At 45.5% G+C, this 22,319-nt stretch overlaps 1 protein-coding gene across 5 annotated transcripts in view; it reads left to right on the top strand.

The window, feature by feature from the left end:
* The window catches only part of LOC147103125 (zinc finger MYM-type protein 4-like), a 180,738-nt gene that overhangs the window by 104,834 nt on the left and 53,585 nt on the right, over nucleotides 1–22,319 (top strand). For all 5 annotated transcript variants that reach the window (XM_085962449.1, XM_085962447.1, XM_085962448.1 and 2 more), the window contains 3 exons: nucleotides 7,804–7,882; nucleotides 12,832–13,099; nucleotides 20,886–21,048. In XM_085962449.1, coding sequence (XP_085818575.1) covers nucleotides 7,804–7,882; nucleotides 12,832–13,099; nucleotides 20,886–21,048 — 510 coding nt within the window. The remainder of the gene's footprint in view (nucleotides 1–7,803; nucleotides 7,883–12,831; nucleotides 13,100–20,885; nucleotides 21,049–22,319) is intronic.

The raw sequence follows: 22,319 nt of genomic DNA, 5'->3' as shown, positions 1-22,319 counted from the left end.
CACTGCCTGTTTTTTTTCTTTTCCCCTTCCGAGCCCAGAGACAGCAAAGCAATTGTAGCACCCCAATTACTGCCCATGATAAAGTCAGCTAAGTCGGTACTGTTGGAATTAAACCTTCAACCTTTTGGATTGTATAGTGTGACAGGTGGCGTTTTTAATCTACTGGGCAATCTGGGTGACCTGATTCTGTGTCCATTTATAAAAAATAAAAAAAAAAATGTTTGTTTATCCTTCTCTGTATCCATTAAGCCTTAACTTCTATGGTTCCCCAATGGCAGGGCTGAGTCCAGGACCTTGCTGTATGAGGAATTATGAACTACAATAGTCAATTGAAATAAAAAGACTTGCATTTATTTAGCACCTCATCATGTCTTTGAGAAATCTCTCAAAAGTACATCATATACAGTGAGTTATTTTGAAGTGCAAATGTGACAGATATTTTGTATATACAGGAAACTTTCGATTTACCGGCACCTAAATAACCAGAAATGTTGGTTAACCGGCAAAATTCAGGAGTAGGTTTTACTTCATATTTATTTGCCGCCTTCCATCTGTGCTGTGCAAGGGTGTGGCTGCAGCTGTTGCTAAGCTACAGAGACGCTTGAAACTTGTGTTCATTGTTCTACAGTTGTTGCTAAGCAACAGGGTTTGTTGCTTTATACAGAGCTGTCAGCTCTCCCTATCTTTTACTATAGCGTTCGGTTATCCGGAATTTTTGATGAACCGGCACCACGTCAGTGCCGGATAAAAAGTTTCCTGTAGCATGGTCCCACATACACCAATAAGAGGAAATAAGCAGCTATTTCTGGTTTGGCAGACAAATGAATATTGGCCAGGACATGGGTAAAACTCCATGCTCTTTTTCACATAGTGCCCTTAGATCCTCAGGATTCACCTGAACACATAGACAGAGCCTTAATTTAACATCTTATTTGGAAAAATGGCACCTCCAACAATCCTTCTGTACAGTACTGCTCCGATTACGTGCTCAAGTCCTGGATTGGATCCAGAGGCAAGAGTGTTATCAACTAAACCCATTTTTCCAAATGATTGTTCTTGCTCATCTGTGGCATGGCATGTTGGTGAACTAAAGTAACTCTAAAATAACAACAGAAAATGCTGGAGAAACTCAGCAGGCCAGGCAACATCCGCGGAGAGAGAAATAGAGTCAACGTTTCAGGTCGAAACCCTTAGTCAGGACTGAAAAAGCACAGGAAATGAAACAGATTAAAAGGCCAGTTTGGGGGCTGAGAGAGAACAAAAGAGAAGTGAAGAGACATTAAGAGGTATTCAAAACGAGACGCGATGGTGATAGGACTAGTGGAAAGACAAAAGACGGCTCTAGATTAGGTGTGAAATGCGCTGGCAGAATGAGAGACAGCTGCCATGTGGGAGAGAAAAAAAAGGGAAGAGTCAAAACAGAGATGTGGATAAAAAATATATGAAAAAATGTAATGGGGCCGAGGTTATGATCTGAAATTGTTGAACTCGATATTGAGTCCGGAAGGCTGTAAAGTGCCTAATCGGAAGATGAGGTGCTGTTCCTCGAGCTTACGCTGAGCTTCCGTGGAACAATGCAAGAGCCCGAGTACGGTGAGGTTTGAGTGGGAATGGGGCGGTGAATTAAAATGACAGGCGACCGGAGGCTCGGGATCACCCTTACGGACTGAACGGAGGTGTTCCGCAAAGCGGTCACCCAATCTGCGTTTGGTCTCCCCAATGTAGAGGAGACCACATTGTGAGCAGTGAATACAGTATACTAGATTGCAAGAAGTACAAGTAAATCACTGTTTCACCTGGAAGGGGTGTTTGGGGCCCTGGACAGTGGGAAGGGGGGAGGTATAAGGGCAGGTGTTGCATCTCCTGCGCTTGCAGGGGAAGGTGCCGGACGAAGGGGAAGGGGTGCTGTGGGTGATGGAGGAGTGGACTAGGGTTGTTCTGGACCGATGGACTATTTTATGTGCAGATAGCACCCTCTGGTGGTGGTTATGTGTTAGCAGTGTGTTTGTATGAAAGAGGTCATTTGACCTTTGTTCCTTTCTTCCTGTGTGAGGTCATTTGACCTTTGTACCTTTCTTCCTGTGTATCCCAGGAAGTAGAATTCCAGGAAGAACCTGGCAGTAATGGAGGATTCCATAAGGGATTCACAATCCAATGTAATCTGATTTCATATGTTAGGCCAAGCGCAATATCTTTTCACAAAAATTGTTCAAGTAAAGGCTTCAAACAGCAAACGGCTTCACGAAGAATTATTTTGAATAAGTGTTTAACTTGCTGGATAACTAGATAGGAGCACGTCTAGCGCGGCCAGTACAGTGAAAAGATATCGGTGAAAAGATATCAATACGGCTAGCTGTGAAGAGCGGAGGAGGAGGAACCCAGAGTAAGCCTTAACCTCGTAGAGCACATCTACCTCACATCAACATGTCAGAAGATAACAACGAAAATGCTTTGCAGCGAGGAGAAGACCTTAAACAGGCAGACGAAACTGTAGAAGGTGGTAATCGGTATATAAGCTCCGGTTACGTCAGATCGCAAGCTGGTTCACGGTCATCAGGTGGTTCTAGAATAAGCGTGACTATCGCCAGAACACGGGCTAAGCTAGTGGCAGCTCAAGCCAGAGCTGCGCATGCGAACAGTGAAATAGAGATAAAAGTAAGACAGGCCCGTCTCCAAGCTGAATCCCAAGCCGAACAGGCCCGTCTCCAAGCTGAATCACAAGCCGAACAGGCCCGTCTCCAAGCTGAATCACAAGCCGAACAGGCCCGACTCCAAGCTGAATTACAATCCGAACAGGCCCGTCACCAAGTTGAATTACAAGCCGAACAGGCCCGTCACCAAGTTGAACGCCAGGCTGAACAGGCCCGTCTCCAAGCCACATTAGACGCTCTGCAGCAACAAAGAGATAGATGCTGCATTAGCTGAGACACAAGTATTCGAGGCAATTTTGGAGGGAGCTGATCCCGAGACAGCTTACAAACCTTTAATTCCCGTTTCGTGGCAGAGTCCACGACAGCGCACCATAGATTACGTGAGCGACCATGCTGACATACAGTTTACAGGAGAAAGGGATGAAGGCCCGCACATCTCTACAGATGCAAGCACTTCGTATAACATGCCACAAGTTGCCAACCAAGGTCAAAGCAGACGGCGTGCCTCAAGCTGCAGAGTCTCCCCCAGCAGAACGGAAGACACGGTGCAGAGGAATAGGACGCAGAATAGAGAAAGTCAGAGGCAAATTCCCTCTCGGTTCCTTGAGACCCTCAACAGAGCCCCTAGCCAAGGCAACCCTGGCACAGGTCCCAGCACCTACGACCTCGCCAAATACCTTGCACGCACCCAGCTGGTAACTTCGGGGTTAATCAAGTTTGATGACAGGCCGGAGAATTATCGGGCTTGGAAGTCCTGCTTCCACGATGCCATATCGAGCTTAGACCTGTCGGCAGGAGAAGAGTTCGGCCTCCTTATCAAATGGCTCGGCCTAGAGTCCGCCGGACAGGCCTGCAGGATAAAAGCGGCCAATGTGGGACAGCTGCCAGAGGGGTTGAAGATGGCTTGGGCGAGGCTGGAAGAAAGCTACGGCTCGCCCGAAGCCATTGAAAGGGCTCTCTGACAGGTTGGAGAACTTTCCGAGGTTGACGAGTAAGTAACCCCAGAAGCTCCGCGACCTTGGAGATCTGCTGTCGGAACTCGAAGCCGCAAAGCAGGACGGCTACCTACCTGGTCTATTGTACTTAGACACTTCCAGAGGGGTAAGTCCCATCATTGAGAAGCTTCCATTTAACCTGCAGGAGAAGTGGATAACGTTTGGATCAAAGTTCAAGCTAAAGCACAACGTGGCATTCCCACCATTCTCTGCGTTCGTTAAATTCATCCGTAAAGAAGCCAAAGCCAGGAACGACCCCAGCTTCAACAACTTCTCCTCCCACCCAGCACTTGCCAGAAGAGACAAGTTCGACAGACATGGAAAGACACCAATATCTGTCCACAAAATGCAAGTGTCCTCAACTGAGCACACAAAGATTCAGAAGAAACCTGAGGATATGAGCAAACAATGCCCCATCCACAACAAGCCCCATCCTTTAAAGAAGCGCAGAGGCTTCAGGGAGATGTCCCTGGAAGATCGGAAAGAATATCTTAAAGAGAACTCTATATGTTTCAGGTGCTGCTCGTCCACGAGCCATCTCGCCAAGAACTGCAAGGTAGATGCAAAATGCACAGAAGGCGAAAGTGATCGGCACGTTTCAGCACTACACCCAGGCCCAGCTCCTTGGAAGTCAGAGACGCCTCCTCCCGCTTCAGAGCACGGCGGGGAGAGAGAGGGAGCTGCAGGTCCGGAGATTACATTCAGGTGCACCGAGGTGTGTGGAGAAGGAGTGAGTGCAAGAGCATGCTCCAAGATATGCCTCGTTAATGTGTACCCTGTAGGACGTCGCACACGAGAGAACAAGCCATCTCCGGTGAGCACACTCAAGACTTCCATCTTGGAGCATGGTCGTCCAAGCTACCTTACCCCATGCAGTAGACCGATCCACGTGGTGTTTGACTCCAGTGCACCATGTCAGGGAGTCTCTCTTAACGACGTACTCCTCATAGGGCCCGATCTTAACAACAGCCTCTTGGGAGTACTCATGAGATTCAGGAAAGAACCCGTCGCCATCATTGCCGATATCCAGCACGTGTTTCATTGCTTCGTGGTGAGAGAAGACCACAGAGACTTCCTCCGCTTCCTGTGGTATCGGGACTGACCCCAATAGAGACATTGTGGACTACAGAATGCGTGTCCATGTCTTTGGGAATAGCCCATCCCCTGCTGTCACCATATACGGACTAAGGAGGGCTGCCGAGGAAGAAGTCGACGACTTTGGCAGTGATGTGAGAGGGCTCATAGAACGAGAGTTCTATGTCGACGACGCACTGAAGTCATTCCCGACCGGAGCAGAGGCCATCAGTACCCTCGGACGAGCCCAGGAACTACTTGCACTATCCAACCTCAGGCTGCATAAGATAGCCTCTAACAGACCAGCAGTGATGGAGGCATTCCCCCCCTGAAGATCGTCCTAAGGACGTCAAAGACCTAGACCTCTTCACTGATGACCTCCCCCTACAGCGTAGCCTAGGGGTGTCGTGGAACATAGCAACAGACACGTTCATGTTCCAAGTCTTGGATGCCAAGAAACCCTTCACACGTAGAGGAGTGCTCTCTACAGTCAACAGCCTATACGACCCTCTCGGCTTCTTAGCCCCTGTCACCATACAAGGCAGGCTGCTCCTCAGGGAACTCTCTACACGTGCTGAAGAGTGGGATTCACCTCTCCCTGAAGAGATGGAAGCAGAGTGGGACAGATGGAGGGACTCACTCCAAGACTTACAGGAGATCCAAATACCTCGCTGCTATTCGTCTTTCTCTCCCTTAAATGCCCAATTCAAAGAGCTTTGTGTCTTTGCAGACGCATCTGCTAAGGCCATTGCAAGTGTGGCTTATCTTAAGGGCACCACTCAAGAAGGACAAAGCAAAATCGGCTTCGTCTTTGATAGAGGCAAGTTGGTGCCCCAGCCAGACCTCACCATACCCAGATTGGAACTGTGCGTAGCAGAACGCAACCTACCCCCTCACAGCAGTCTACGGAAGCTGCATCCCATCGTCGACGCCGACGGCCTTCTCAGAGTTGGGGGACGCATATCGCAGTCTCAACTAGGAACGAATGCAACCAACCCCATCCTCATTCCAGGTTGTCATCATCTGGCCATTCTGCTTGTGCGTTATCATGAGGCTGTGAAGCACCAGGGCAGACATTTCACCGAAGGTGCCATCAGAGCAGACGGCCTCTGGTTGGTTGGAGCTAAGAGATGTATCAGCGGCACGCTTTTCAAATGTGTCATCTGCAAAAAAATCTCCGTGGGAAGACGGAGCACCAACAGATGGCAGATCTGCCAGCCGAGCGGCTACAAGTAGCACCACCTTTCACCTACGTAGGCGTAGATGTCTTCGGACCATGGGACGTGGTCTCACGCCGCACCAGAGGCGGGCACGCCAACAGCAAGAGGTGGGCGGTGATGTTCTCATGTATGTCCACAAGAGCTGTACACATCGAAGTTATAGAAACAATGAGCGCCTCCAGCTTCATAAACGCTCTAAGACGGTTTTTCTCAATCAGAGGCCCGGCGAAGCAAATACGCTCAGATTGCGGCACAAACTTTGTTGGCGCTTGCAGAGAGCTGAAGATGGATGGATCTAGTGCCAGCTGAGTGTGGCGACGTATCTCCAAGAGCAGAAATGTACCTGGGTATTCAACCCACCTCACTCATCCCACATGGGCGGCGCATGGGAGCGTATGATCGGCATTGCCCGCCGTATCCTCGACTGCATGCTTCTCCAAGGTAGATCGTCGTGCCTCACACGAGGCCTTGACCACACTGATGGCTGAGGTCACCGCCGTGATGAATGCAAGGCCCCTCATTCCTGTATCTTCAGACCCAGAATTGCCCCTCATCCTCACTCCGGCCATGCTTTTGACCCAGAAGACAGGTGTTCCCCCTTGTCCTCCAGGAGAGTTTGGGGAAAGAGAACTCTTCAAGGAAGAATGGAAACAAGTCCAGAGTCTGGCAGACACGTTTTGGAACAGGTGGCGAAGGGAGTACCTCAACACACTGCAGAGCCGACGCAAGTGGCAGGACAAGAGGCCGGATCTCAAAGAAGGAGATGTTGTCTTGATGAGGGACAATCAGGTAAAAAGGAATGAGTGGCCTATGGCTATCATCGTGAACTCCCATCCCAGCCGGGACGGGAGAATGAGAAAGGTGGACTTGAGAGTCATCAAAGAAGGAACAGCGAAGGTCTTCTCTCGGCCTGTCTCTGAGGTGGTTCTTCTTTTGTTGCCAGAGGACTCCAGTGACCAGTAGAGTTCAGACTATGTGGAGTCGTTAACGACCCCAGACGGGGAGTGTTCTGGACCGATGGACTATTTTATGTGCAGATAGCACCCTCTGGTGGTGGTTATGTGTTAGCAGTGTGTATGAAAGAGGTCATTTGACCTTTGTTCCTTTTCTTCCTGTGTGAGATCATTTGACCTTTGTACCTTTCTTCCTGTGTATCCCAGGAAGTAGAATTCCAGGAAGAACCTGGCAGTAATGGAGGATTCCATAAGGGATTCACAATCCAATGTAATCTGATTTCATATGTTAGGCCAAGCGCAATATCTTTTCACAAAAATTGTTCAAGTAAAGGCTTCAAACAGCAAACGGCTTCACGAAGAATTATTTTGAATAAGTGTTTAACTTGCTGGAGAACTAGATAGGAGCGCGTCTAGCGCGGCCAGTACAAGGGTGTCTCGGAGGGAGCAGTCCCTACGGAATGCTGAAAGGGAAGGGGACGATGCGTTTGGTGGTGGGATCACATTGGAGGTGGCGGAAATAGCGGAGGCTGATACGTTGAATGTGGAGGCTGGTGGGGTGAAAGGTGAGAACAAGGGGAACCCTATCGTGGTTCCGGGAGGGAGGGGCAGGGGTGAGGGCAGAAGTGTGGGAGATGGAACGGACATGGTCGAGGGCCGTGTCAACCGCGGTAGAGGGGAATCCTCGGTTGAGGAAAAAGGAAGACATGTCGGAAGCACTGGTGTGGAAGGTGGCATCGTCGGAGCAGAGTAACTCTGAAAGTTGCTCTAAAGTAACTCTAAAATGGTGTTTTATTTTGTGCACAGCATTTTGCAGTAATTCAAGAGGTGTAAGCATCAGCAAAGTGCAAGGCTGAGAGTATATTGTATATGCAAGTGTGAAAGCAAAAATAATTTTTTGTTTTTTCAGGTATATGGCCAACATTCCAAGCCTCAGGAGTCTGATATCCGAATCAGTGCGGTGTTCTCAGTGAGTGGCAGTCCCCTTGGTAAGCATTGTACATTACTGCTGCGGCATTTGAGGCCAATGAATTTCTACATGGAGGAAGAAGTCTTAAAGCATAGGAAAAACACTCCACATTCGTTGTCGTGTCGTGTAGCTACACCTTCCCTCGCCACTGTTCCACGCAGGCTCTGGCTCGAGAATTTAAGTCCCTGAGATCTTTAGGTCTGCTTGACCCTGGTAGTAGAGGGCATTCTCAGAGATGCTCCATTGTTTGAGATGCCTCTCCGCAGTCACAGTCGGTAGTATCAGTTTGGCTCTATCCCCACTTCTGCATGAGGGCTCTGCAGCAGCCGACACCAGTCCTGAGGTGATTGATACAGAGCCAAGTAGACCATGTCTCACTGGCTCCTGTTGGGAGAGATTCCTCTGGATCAAAAGATAGCTTGTGTGGCTTTGTCTGCAGGTCCTTTGACCAAGCACCTTATCTACAGCTGTGGGGATTACATTCCAAGGGCTGGACAGTGTGTCAGAAACGGCTCCTGGACTTGAGCATCTTAGTTGCTGGTTTGTGTTGAAAAAGTAGATGACGGGGATCACTTGTCTGCTTTGACCTTTCCCCTCTTGATGAAACTCACCTTCTTATGAAAGGTGAGGCAATACCAGCAAACCGATGAAGATCATCCACCTTCGTAGGTTTCAGGCAGCCAGAAATAGCTCTGCAGGCTGCATTGAGGACTGGATCCATCTTCTTGGCATGTGAGGAGCATTCCCAAACTGGACAGGCATATTCACCTGCTGAATAGCACAGGGCAAGGGCTTTAGTTCATAAGGTCCTTGGGTCAGTTCCCATTTAGAGTTGGCCAACTTCCTTAAGATGTTGTTTCTGGCCCCCGCCTTTGCTTTGATGACATGGGCCTGAATTTTCCGGGGTGGTAGCGGGTGCAATCGGTGGCGGGTCGGGTGGGAAAGTTGTTATTTTTGACAGCAAGCCAGGAACCCGCTGTCATCGTTCCCCCATGCGCTTTTCTCCCAGGCGCGTCCGTCATCACCGACCCGATCGGCAATGGCAGGCGACCTAATTGAAATCATTATCCGATAGTTTACAGCACTTAAAACCTTTTCCCCCCAACATTTTAAATTTCCCCGCATGACCAAGGGATTCACGCAGTTCGGGAATCACGTCTGTCAACCTGAGGCGGGAGTTCCGTGGCCATTGCTCCAGCTGATTACTTGACAGCATCAAATGTACAGTAAAAGCTCCCACCTGACAGATGATCACTTTCCTCAGGCAGAAGCTGTTGCTCAATCCATTTACAGCACAGATTTTGCAGGCTGCAAGTCTTTCCAGTAAAGTCTCCATCCAGTCTCATCTCATTGGAAGAATTCTCTCACCACTGACTGCTTCTGCCATCTATTCCATCAACATGGGTGCAGTTTATACTGTCTCACCTTGGTCCTCAGAATCTGACCACGATCAGCCCCAACACCAGCAGCACCAACAACAACACTAACCTTCTCCGCAATCACCTGATGCTGCACAGGTCAGAGGGCATCAGCACCCGAGCACATTGCTGCCAGGGATGGCCGTATCATGGCTAGATTTAGTTAACTTTATGCTGTACGCCCATATGGCTGCCACATGATGCGCCAGGTTGGCACCACCCCACACCAACACCATAAAGCATCCCTGCAATGACCAAGCCGTTCTTTTCACACTCATCACCATTGCGGGGGGTACCTTATGTCTCATCATTCACTGCAACTCACTGAGCCATTTCCAAAGGTGCACATAAATCTGAAAGTGTTGAAAATAAAGATTTTTATGTTCAACACCACATTAACAGAAACTTTACATATAAAATACCCAAGTGGCTACCCTTGTGTGTGTTAGTTGTTATGATTGCACTAGGGTGAGGGTGAGGGGTGGCTAGTGAGATGGGGATGTGATAATGTAGATAGAGATGGGTAGAGGTACAAGGTATGTTGGTGTGAGTAAGGATGTGCAGGAGTAGGGTAGGGAAGGCAGAGTGATGGGGATGTGATGAGAGGCACAGCAGGATGAAATTGAGTGTGGCTTTAACGTTTGCGCCACCACCCAGGTCCTCCTGACCACATCCCTGCTTGTGACCTCCTCTGCAATCTGCAACCAGGCTGTCTTGGTCTCCTGGGAAGATCTCTTCCACCCATGGGAAGGGAAGAGAACCTCCCTGCATGCTCTGACTCCTTCCATAAGCATATGGAGGGAGTCATCGGAGAACCTGGGTGCAGCCCTCTGCCTCTGAGCAGTCATTCAGTGTTGGCAGCACTCCAAAGCTGTAGTGCACTGACAGCAATATGTTGGATTAAACTTCAAATGTTATGTGGCCATGGTCCCTTTTAAAGATCCCGGCTGAAAACGCGTCATGAATGACGTCACCAGAACTGCTCCATCTAATTGGGCCGGGTAACGCGCAGGGCGGGCTTAATAGGCCACATTAAGGTAAGTTCATTTTCAACAGCAGGATGGACCCAGCATGATCCGACACCGCCCGCACCGGACCCGCTGAGGTAGGCAAAATTCCAGCCATGATCTTTGTAGCTGAGGGTACACCCAACTCAGCATTAACAAACATATAAAAAACTGCATTGTGCAGTAGGACACCAGTAATCTGAATGGCGCTAGACCGCACATGCCAGTCATTTGGTTTAAAAGGAAAACTTGTTGGCAATTCCTACGAGCTGTTTTAGAAAGACCCTTTCCAAATTAAAAAATCATGTTTCAAACATTAGCTTTGGGAACTAGGCCACAAGTAAAGAGTAGGAAGGGAGAATTTTTTAAATATCGTAATGGTGGAGGATTGGAGCACATTCCTATCGGCTGCATTCCTCCAACGCTATGCTGCTGTACATAAATAGTACTTTTCCTCCCAGATTTAAAATTTACATAGTCACATTACTCCACTTTTGTTAGAGCCATCAGTATTCCATACATCAAATTGTGAGTGATGAATTACTAGCTTAAACTGTCTTCAGTCCCAACGGGTTAGGATTAGTGGCCTTGTACTATATTGGAATGCAGGAGAAGCTCGTAAAGGATTCTGCACCGTTGCAAACATCTTCCATTTAAAATGTCTGGATTTGCTGATAACTGTTTATAGTGATCTTTTGCGTATAGTGATCAAAATCTATCTGATACTCTTATTGTCAGCAATTCCACATTCTTGAAAGACAGTTGCCTCAGTTGTAACATTACTAATTTGTAGGAGTTCTGCTGTACTGTTGAAACATTGCTGCTCAGCATTGACGAGCTTTTTAAACATCTGAACCGTAAACTGTTCATTAAATAACTGCTCAACTTCTCTCCAATGCATGGTTCAGAATGATAGTCCTATAAAAGAATGTTAATGCTTCTGGTTTGTACCATTCACTGCTCTCACCTTAAACTAGCATTCTGGCATAACCTTGTTCAGCAATTAAAAGTAGAGGCAAGACTAACTAGTGCTCCATTTAGAGAACCAGTTTTGGGCTGAGAGCAGTGAATGGAACAAAAAACACTAGCATTCTGAGCAGTGCATCAAAGAGGAAAGGCTGAGAAGCTTACTGGCCAAATTAATCACTGTAACTGGATTCTGCCGTATCCAGTTATACCCAAATAAAACTTCAGCTACGGATGTGTTGTGCACTTATGCTGCAGACTTCCATTCTATTCCTGTAGGTTGCTGTTTAATTATAAAACCAGAAAGTCAGGGCCAAGAACAAAGATCATCAATAAAACAATACAAACATGGTGCTTCTGAAATAGATTCCTTCTGTGAAAGAGGTAGATTTGGTAATGTTTTGTTTAAATTCATCATTTCTTTCCATTCAGCTTCCCTGTGCTCTCCCTGGCTAAGTGGATAGGTTTGAAGCCTGTCTTTAACGACTAGCTAAGAGGTGTGCTGACAGTAGACTTGGACCTCACTTGCTATCACTCATGTCCTTGCTCATACGAGCGCTCTCATGTGCGTGTTCGCGCTCGCTCCCGTCAATTCCCCAATGATTAACTAAGATTCCAAATGTACAATCATAGAAGATGCTTTTACATTAGAAGTTCGCAGTTGATGGCGTGTGCACACCAGTAATTGAATTCCTAAATATAAACAACTCCAGTCAGTCTTTTTGCGGTTGCGGGTGGGGTGGGAGGGAGCGGGTAAGAGATCGCTCTCCTGAGATGGGAGCAAAGTGAAACCATGTAGAGAATTGCAGTCTCAAACTTGAGTCTCCCCACTCCATGACATAATTAACTGGGACCGCCCTATTTTCTGGCTCAAAATTCTTTTTGAAAATATAGGTTTTCTTAGCTCTCCTATACATTAGAGAAAAAAGGATTTTGCAACATCAAGTTACTGCAGATGCTGTTGAATATATTGGAAGTGAAATGGCATATAAGTAAATGAGAGCATTATTGTGGTGGCAATTACTTAATGTGGTCTGCTAGCAAGAATTGAGATTTATAGTTCTTGGTTTTATTAAAACCTAACTATATTTTGAATGTAACACTGTGAAGAACTTTGTTCATTAGTACTTCTACACTAATGTTCCTTTTAAAATTTACATTTGCATCAATGGAGGTAATTGTGTATATAAAAAAAAATCTGCAAAATATTTAGCAGTCTTTTTCCCTCCTGGCTGGCGTGTGATTCCATGGGTGTTGGTTCCCCTCCGGATGGCCTTTATTCATATGTGAACTTTGACAGTGAGGGTCAGCAGGATTTTAGACTGGGGAATGTCAAAGCTGGGCCAAATCCAGTTCTTGCCTAATGTCCATTACAGATGTGCACTTCCAACAGGGGTCACTAGATGGTGATCTGGAGCAGAATTTTTTTCCCCTCGAGCTTAAGGAGGCTGCACTTGGTGTGTGGCGCTAGGGGAAAACAGCCCTCGGCTAAAATAAAATAAAACAGGCACAAGCACATTGGAATTGTAAGTTTGTTCTCGCAGATTTTTTTGAGACCGTGTCTTATTGTGTTGCAGTATCACAGTTGGTGCAGCAAAATACACCAAGTACGCTCAGCACAGCAAAGTCACCTGCAGGTGGCAGTGGACAGCCAGCTCCCACTCCTACTATGAGCGTACGGGTCACCTGTTCGGGATGTAAGAAGATTCTACAGAAGGGACAGACTGCCTATCAGAGGAAAGGTTCAACCCAGCTCTTCTGTTCCACCCTCTGCCTTACTGGATTTTCAGCACCTACTCCAAGACCTCTTCCTCCTGCAAAAAAATCCTGCTATATGTGCAGCAAGTATGACCTGCCTTTAATATAATTTAATGTAATAGTATTTGCTTTAACTGTCCCATTCTGAGGTGAGCATGAGAGGTCTTTCCTTCCTAATAAAGGTTAGCCTAGAAGAATGAGAGGTTATGCTTTCTACTTTTGATCAGTAGCTGACAGGTTGTAAGTTAGCACAGCAATTCCTGTCAAACCCATCCGGTAAGAGACAGTCAACCAGTGGAAAGAGCAGTTATGTTGCAGGGAAGATATCCCAAAGCAGCTTCAAAGTGATCATTTTTGTTCAGTTACATGTAAACTGCACAATTAGATTACTGCTTTGTAATTATACTAAAGTATCCATATATATTTTAACTTGCTGTCCTTTATTAAAATGAGGTCATATTAGGCTAGGTAACTACATTAACCAACTGGATAATTGAGTAACTTTGTACAGAAGACCAATGAATGTAAAATTATGGGAAGTTTCTATGTCTAACACAAAAGTTCAAAGCACCATTGTGTTTGTGTCCATAACAGGTTACTCTGGGAAGTATGATATTTTATTGACTACTTAGAGGCATTTTTTATAGACAAAAATTGTTTGTGAACAAAGATCACATGGTTGTTCTTTTATTCTAAGGCTGTTTATTGCACTGCCTCATTTTTATATAGTGACATCCATGTGTAGTTCTCCCTTCAATTGTTCCATATTTCTGCATTATTTTCACCTTCCAAGAGCCACTTGTGACAGATCAACTAAAATAGAATTGAATCGGTACCTCTGTTGAACAGCTGATTGGTTAGCTGTGTGTTGCTTTCTAGCAGGCTCATTGGTTGACCAATCAACCAACAGTAATAATTGTTACCACAGATGACATCGCAAAGGAGCTACAAAGTAACTTTTTTCTTGTTACTTGCTTACCAGTCTTAGTATGTCTGCCAGAAGCCACACTGAATATTGACCTGTTTGTGGCTAGCTGCTTGAGAGGTTTCATTTGTGCTCAGAGAAAATAGGGAAAAATTTCAATGTGTTGTAGGATCACGATGCCATGCCTATTTAACTTTTTAATACAAAAAGATTTTGTTTTGTTAAACTATGGTTTGCGTGCCCTTGAGTCCAAAGTGCCCACTGGAAATATTTCAGCAGGAAGAAGATACAGGCCCATATTTCCCGACCCTCACGGGTGCGTAGGCGCCCATAGGGGGCCGCGCAAGTTCCGGGTTTAGGCATGCGAAGCGCATGTGCTGAAACCAGGAACTTGCGATCTGTTAAGAATTCTCCTGACCGATCCAACGCATGCCCAAGAAAAGTGTCTCTGCGGGTGGAGATTTGCGCTATTTGCTCAACTTCCGCCCGCTGAAAGGCCATAGAATTCTTGTGCCTGGTAAAAGCAGGCGTACGGCCTCCTTTTACCAGCATAAGATTTTGGAAAAAATGTAAAAATAAGATTTTATCACTCACTTATATATTAAAACCCCTGTCCAATAAGGTAAATTTATATTAAGCCCCATTAAAATATCTAACAAATTTCAAGAAATTAAATTTTTGTGTAACATATTTAATTAAATGCCATTTTAATTAATTTTATATATGTAATAGTTTTTCTTTCTTTATTTCAGTGTGTTGGTGCATTTTTGTCGTCATCCCCATTCATATTTTTGACAGCTCCGTGCGTATGGAACTGTCAAGTATGAAGGGGGATTCCCTTCTTCCATTGGTTGAGCTGGCCCTAGTGATCCCAGGGGTGCTTGCGAACCGCATGCGCCCCTGGGTTACACGGGTCTCTGCGCATTTCCAAGAGTAGAGGCCCAGGGTCGGAAGCCTCTGTATCTCGGACCAACAGGTAGATTTTTTGCTGATTGGAAGAATCCGCCCACCGGAAGCCTCCGATCGGAAATTCAGGGCTCTAATTTGATTCCAATCCAATTTTTTTCTTGTTTTTCTTTGTGATCAGTGAATAATTAGTGTAATAAAATTCTTGTGTTTGTCTGACTGCCAGCTCATCTTTGAGTTTTCTGATTGATTTAGTGCAGACTCAAGTTTGAACTTTGATTGTTATCATGGTAGAAATACTGAACTAATCAGATAGTAGGGGATAAAAATAGCACTCTCACTTCCGAGTCAGAAGGTTGTGAGTTGAAGTCCCACTAGAGACTTGAGCACAAAATCTAGTCTAACACTCCAGTGTAGTTCTGAGGGAGTGCTGCACTGCTGGAGGTGCCACCTTTCAGATGAGACGTTAAGCCTCGTCTGCCCTCTCAGGTTGACGTTAAAGATCCCATGCAACTATTTCGAAGAAGAGTGGGGGCGTTCTCCCCTGTGCCCTGACCAATATTTATCCCTCAACCAACATCACTAAAAAAAACAAAACAATATCTGGTAATTTATCTAATTAATGTTTGTGGGAGCTTGCTGTGTACAATTTGGTTGCCACGTTCCCTACATTGCAACAATGACTACAGTCAATGTATTTAATTGACACTAAAGCTATTTAGGATGTCCTGAGGTCATCAAAGGCGCTATATAAATGCAAATCTTTCTTTTCTCTGACCACGGAGAAGGTTTGTTGTACATGTTTCACTTTCGTCATACCACAAAGCCCTAACATTTCGAGCATAATTCGTAGCTTCCTGCAGGTTTTTATTATTTGCTAGGCTCTGATGTAACTTGTGCAAGTATGAACATAGGTACATCAGTGTGACCATCTGTCTGCTTTCATAGCAGTTGTATTCCATTTGGGTGCACGTTGTAAAATGACACTCCTTTAAAAAAAATAAAAAAATAAAAAATAAATAAAAATAAAATGTGAAACACCAGTGTCAGTCACAAGACCAAAGGTTAGGACGGCCAAGTGTCTTCAACCCATTTGATCTGTCCTTTGCATTGATGTATCATCTTCCCATTATAGCATCTAAATACTTCTCCAGTCAATCCGGTGTCCTGGACTCGACCACCCTTCTTGTAAATCCATTCCAGCTGTTGATCACCCTTTCCTCTGGCTGGTTTGTTACCCTTTGAGTAAAGAAATACTTTCTGCAGCCTGTCCTAAAGTTACACTTTACAACTCTGGACTTGGCCCTGTTGTCCTGCAGCCATGGCACACCGAGATCCATTCTGGGTTTACTTTATCCAATTAAGTATCATATATCTTTCTCTAATGCCCATTCTGAGACATCTTTTTTCAAGGCTGGAGATGACAGATACTTGCCCAAGAGGAGAAAAATCATTAGCTGACTTCTGCCAAGCTGCTAGGGAAATTCCTTCCTTGCCTTTGCTTGATGTTGTTCGCCTTGCAGACAGCTGATAGTCAGAGCTTGTTCTGTGGAGAAAATGCCTCTTCCTGTTCCCGTTACATCATTTTTATAAGGCCTCTGTTATTGCTTGTGAAGTAGTGTGCCTTAATCAGGAAAGGGAGAGCAGAATGTTTGTAACTGGATATTGGAGGAGGGAGCATGGCAGGGAGGATACTTTTGCTCTAATGTATTCATGCTTAGTTGAGAAAAGTGCTTCCTCATTTCTGTAATATGTGATGGTATAATTTTTTTTTGTAACGGCCTTGAAGGTAATTGAAGAGTATAAAAGCACATCAGGGAATGCTTTCCAGCTTAAAAAAAAATTGCTTTTGCTGCACTTGATTGACCAGTGTGGTCACTGAAAAGCGAGTAGCAGCTGCTGCAGATTGTACTCTCACACTCAGCCTTGAAAATTTCAATTGACCCAGCATTCACTGCCTTTTGGGGGGACAGTTCCAGATTTCCACGACCCTTTGTGTGGAAAAAGTGCTTCCTGATTTCACTGCTAACCATCCTCGCTCTAATTTTAAGATTGTGCCCTCTTGTTCTGGATTCCCCAGCCAGAAGAAATAATTTCTCTGTATTTACCCTATCAAATCTCTTTGTCATTTTAAACACCTCTATTCAATTACCCCTCAACCCGCTAAACTCAAAAGGAATGCAACCGGCCCTCGTAATTTTAATCTTGAAGACCCGTTCTCGTTCTGGTGAAGCTGCACTGCACCCCCTCCAAGGCCAATATATCTTCCCTGAGGTGCGGTCACCAAATCTGAACACAGTCCACCAGACCAAGGCTCCGTACAACTGAAGCATCACTTTCTCACTTTTCTATTCCAGCCTCTGAGATAAAGGCCAACATTCCATTATCCTTTTTGATTACTTTTTGTAGCTTTTAGTGGTTGGTGCACATTGACACCCAGATCGCTCCTCCACAGCTCCCCGACTCTCATCATTCAGAAAATATTCTGATTATTTCTTACTTGGATCCAAAGTGGTTGACCTCGCACTTTCCTACATTGACTGCCATCTGTCACAGTTTTGGCCACTCACAGTCTGTCTGTGTCTCCTTGTAACTTCCTGCCTCCATATTTACAACTTACTATATACTTCCTAACTTAGTGTCATCTGCAAACTTGGATATACAACTCTCTCTTCATTCATCCAAGCCATTAATATATATGGTGCAAAGCTGAAGCCTGGGGAGCACTATTTGTCACATCCCGCCAATCAGAGAATGTTCCCTTTATCTTTACTCTGTCTCCTAACTCCCATCCAATTACCAATCCGTCAAAAGATTGCCTCCAATTCCAATTTCATTTTTGATAATCTCTTGAATGGAACCTTACTGAAAGTCTTCTGAAAATCCATTTTGAGATCATCCATAGATGCTCCCCATCCACCATGCCAACTCTGACTTTCATCTTTGCTGGTAGTGTCCTTTTGAGTGTGTTTTCTCCTCCCTCTTACCTGAATGAATCCTGTATTGTGTCTATTCATGACTGCCAGCAACAATTGCAGTGCAAGTGTTTTTTTTTACATAATCAAGTCTCTGTTTTTGCTTTATCCAAAACCCTTTTTCTGGAACCTACAGAAATAAATTAATTTTGTATGATCAGGTCACATTTTTTGTGCTGGGTTATCCCATGAATTTTAGAATCATATTAAAGAAGAAAATTCCTGATGGACGCAGAATCAATATGTGCAAATCTGAGGTACTCCTAGTTTTTGGAAATATTGTCATGCAAGTCCTCACCAGTTCAATGTGATAATCTTTGTGTCAAACCCTTTCAGAAATAATTTGCCAAGTAATACTCCAATCCAATTGCAAAATACTGCGGACGCTGGAAATCTGAAATAACAACAGAAAATGCTGGAAATACTCAGCAGGCCAGGCAGCATCCGTGGAGAGAGAAACAGAGTTAACGTTTCAGGTCTGGGACCCTTCATCAGAACTGGAAAAAGCTGGAGATGTGCCAATCTCATAGTCCCCCAACCCCGCACAGCCCGCTTCTACCTCCTTCCCAAGATCCACAAACAGGACTGCCCTAGTAGACCCATCGTTTCAGCCTGTTCTTGCCCCACGGAACTTATCTCTTCCTATCTCGACTCTATCTTTTCTCCCCTTGTCCAGTCTCTTCCCACCTACATTCGCGACTCTTCCGACGCCCTCCGTCACTTTAACAGTTTCCAGTTTCCTGGCCCCAACCGTCTCCTTTTCACCATGGACGTCCAATCCCTCTACACCTCCATCCCCCACCAGGACGGCCTTCGGGTGCTCTGTTTCTTCCTTGAACAGAGGCCCAACCAGTCCCCATCCACCACCACCCTCCTCCGCCTGGCTGAACTTGTTCTCGCATTGAACAACTTCTCCTTTGACTCCACTCACTTCCTCCAAATTAAAGGTGTTGCTATGGGAACCCGGATGGGCCCTAGCTATGCCTGCCTGTTCATGGGACATGTGGAACATTCTTTGTTCCAGTCCTACTCAGGTCCCCTCCCTCACCTCTTTTTCCGGTACATCGATGACTGTATTGGTGCCGTTTCCTGCTCTCGCCCTGAACTGGATAAGTTCATTCACTTTACTTCCAATTTCCACCCTGCCCTCACCTTCACATGGTCCATCTCCGACTCTTCCCTTCCCTTCCTTGACTTTGCCGTCTCCATTTCTGGCGATCGGCTTTCAACAAACATCCACTACAAGCCCACCGACTCCCACAGTTCCCTGGACTACACTTCCTCCCACCCCGCTTCCTGTAAGGACTCTATTCAATTCTCCCAGTTTCTCCGTCTCCGCCGCATCTGTTCTGACGATGCCACCTTCCATACCAGTGCTTCCGACATGTCTTCCTTTTTCCTCAACCGAGGATTCCCCTCTCCCGTGGCTGACACGGCCCTTGACCGTGTCCGTTCTATTTCCCGCACTTCTGCTCTCACCCCTGCCCCTCCCTCCCAGAACCACGATAGGGTTCCCCTTGTCCTCACCTTTCACCCCACCAGCCTCCACATTCAACGGATCATTTTCCGCCACCTCCAACGTGATCCCACCACCAAACACATCTTCCCCTCACCTCCCCTTTCAGTATTCCGAAGGGACCGCTCCCTCCGCGACACCCTGGTCCACTCCTCAATCACCCCTAACAGCCCTGCTCCTTCACCTGGCACCTTCCCGTGCAAGCGCAGGAGATGCAACACATGCCCTTTTACCTCCTCCCTTCCCACCGTCCAGGGCCCCAAACACCCCTTCCAGGTGAAACAGCGATTTACTTGTACTTCTTGCAATTTAATATACTGTATTCGCTGCTCACGATGCGGTCTCCTCTACATTGGGGAGACCAAACGCAGATTGGGCGACCGCTTTGCGGAACACTTCCGTTCAGTCCGTACGGGTGACCCTGAGCTTCCAGTCGCCTGTCACTTTAATTCACCGCTTCACTCCCACTCTGATCTCTCTGTCCTCGGGCTATTGCATTGTTCCAATGAAGCTCAACGTAAGCTCGAGGAACAGCACCTCATCTTTCGATTGGGCACTTTGCAGCCTGCCGGACTCAACATTGAGTTCAACAATTTCAGATAATTATCCCTGCCCCCATTTTTCATGCAGTATGATTTTTGCCATTCCCATTTGCAACATTTTATCTTTCCTGCCTCTTACAAAAGTACAGGATGTTCTTTCTATTTCTTCCTCCCCTCCTAACCCCCCCCCCCCCCCCCCCCCCCGTCTCTGCACCTGCTTAATATCTGTTACATCTCCAGCTTTTTCCAGTTCTGATGAAGGGTCCCAGACCTGAAACATTAACTCTGTTTCTCTCTCCACGGATGCTGCCTGGCCTGCTGAGTATTTCCAGCATTTTCTGTTAATACTCCAATCCAGTTTAGTTTGGCATAATGTTCAAAGTGTTCCACGATGCAAAGATCAGTAATAAGCTGTCACTTGGCATCGTCCTTCAGCAGTAACAGAGTAGATTCCCAACCAAGGTGGTGTGCCTTTGATTCTGTCCGAGACTTTACATTCTAACTTGTATGCTGTCATTGTGAGAGAATTCTCAACCTACGCCATTAAATGGAACTTTGGCAGCAACTATGGACAGTTTCCTCCTTCCAGTTAAAGGAGAGGAAAACTTGGGTACAAGAGAGGGAAAAGTGGGGAAATACAAAAAATAAAGCAACGAATGGAAGTAGCTACCTGAAATGTAAACCAGATGTCTAGAATACCACACCCAGTATTGTTTCATACACTCACAGTACGTGGACTATTTTATCTGTATTTGGACAGGACGACATTTATATTTTGTTTCACTTTGATCTTTCTGGCGTGGCTTTGAAACTCTCTCTTACTCATACATAACATGTCTACTGTTCAGAAATAGTTCGGAGGCTAGCATGTTGGAAAAGAACGCCTCCGTGAAGTTTTATTTTAGTCATTTTGGAAAAAACAGCATCTTTGGTTTGATAATGTGTGTTTTTAAAATGGAGGAAATTGCTGAAATTTTCTTTAAAATGTCATTTAAATTTTATTTTCCAGAGAAATCATGAACCTAAAGGACTTAGTAATGGGTCAGATTGATGGTAGGGGTCCGTACAAGGAATTCTGTAACCATAACTGCTTATTTGAGATGAAAGGAAAGTCTGCTTCAACGACGAATAATATCACCACCAAGTGCAGCATTTGTCAGAAAGTGTCTGTTGTAAGTTTAATATCTATTCATGTCTCTCTTTTTTATGATCCACTCCTATTCACTATGTAATTTGTTCTCCACAACATTTCATTCACTGATCAGGAATTCAAAATGAAAGTATCGTAAGAATTATATTCCAGTTTCTTGTATGCTTTGAATTGTAATGGAAGTATTCTCTTATGAAAATAGAGAACAACTCAATAAATGACTCTAATTTTGGGTAATAAAATAAGTGTTCTACCATCTGTGAGGATATCTCCCAAGAAATATTCATGGCTTTTAGAAATTAGGTTGCAGTTGAGAGGCAACATAATGGAACTGCTCTTACCAGAACCCCACTACGATCCAGTTCCTAATTCAATGTAAATTTTAACTTTTTAGCTTTTGCTTACTTGCCCTGAATATGGTATAAATGGAGTCAGTGATGAAGATATGTTTTATGTCTCACTCGGCATATTTCTCATACATCATGTGCAACTTTGTCACAAGTTATCTGGTCAACCATTTACGGTGTTGGTTCTGAATCTCCTGTACCTTGAGTACAGTCATCATAACAGGTTGGGGATAAGCATTATGAAAAAAGTTAATGTTACTATGTTTCTAGTTGTGTTGGTTATCCTGTCAGTGTATGGACTGCAGAATGCATTCACTATATTTAGACAGAAACAAAAGGCCCAGCTGAGAGATCAATTACAGGTGACCACTGCTGCTCTGTAATCAGCTGTAAGGAGGCACATGAGAACAGTCTTGAGTTGGTTTTCCCTTAATTCATATATAAACATTGGCCCAGATATGCCGATCCCTACGGGTGTGTACGGGCTGTGTACTCACCCGTAGGGACATCGGAAATGCCGGTTTCAGGCATGCACAACGCATGCGCTGAAAACCGGCATTTCTGATCTGCCAAGAATGGCCTTGACAGATCCTCCGGCTGCCCGGGAGAAGGGCCTCTGCGGGCGGATAGTTCCGCTTTTTAGAGACCCTCCGTCCGCAGAAAACCCTTACAATTCTTACGCCTGGTAAAAGCAGGCGTAAGACCTGCTTTTACCAGGATAAGAGTTGAAAAAGTTTTTAAAAAAAATTTTCACGGATTTATCATTTAAAAATACAGGAAACTCTTTTTTTACCGGCACCTAAATAACCGGAAATCTCTCTTAACCGGCAAAATTCAGGAGTAGGTTCAGGTAAGTTTTACTTCATATTAGTGGCCGTGTAACCGGGGTTCTTGGATCTGTGGTCGTGTAACTGGGGTTCCTGCACCTGTTGCCATGCAACAGGGA

This window comes from Somniosus microcephalus, chromosome 20 (assembly GCF_052327205.1).
Source record: "Somniosus microcephalus isolate GS21.2 chromosome 20, FLI_Smic_1.0, whole genome shotgun sequence".
Lineage (NCBI taxonomy): Eukaryota > Metazoa > Chordata > Chondrichthyes > Squaliformes > Somniosidae > Somniosus > Somniosus microcephalus.
Note: the sequence above shows the minus strand (reverse complement) of the source record. Positions and strands in the feature narration are given on the sequence as shown.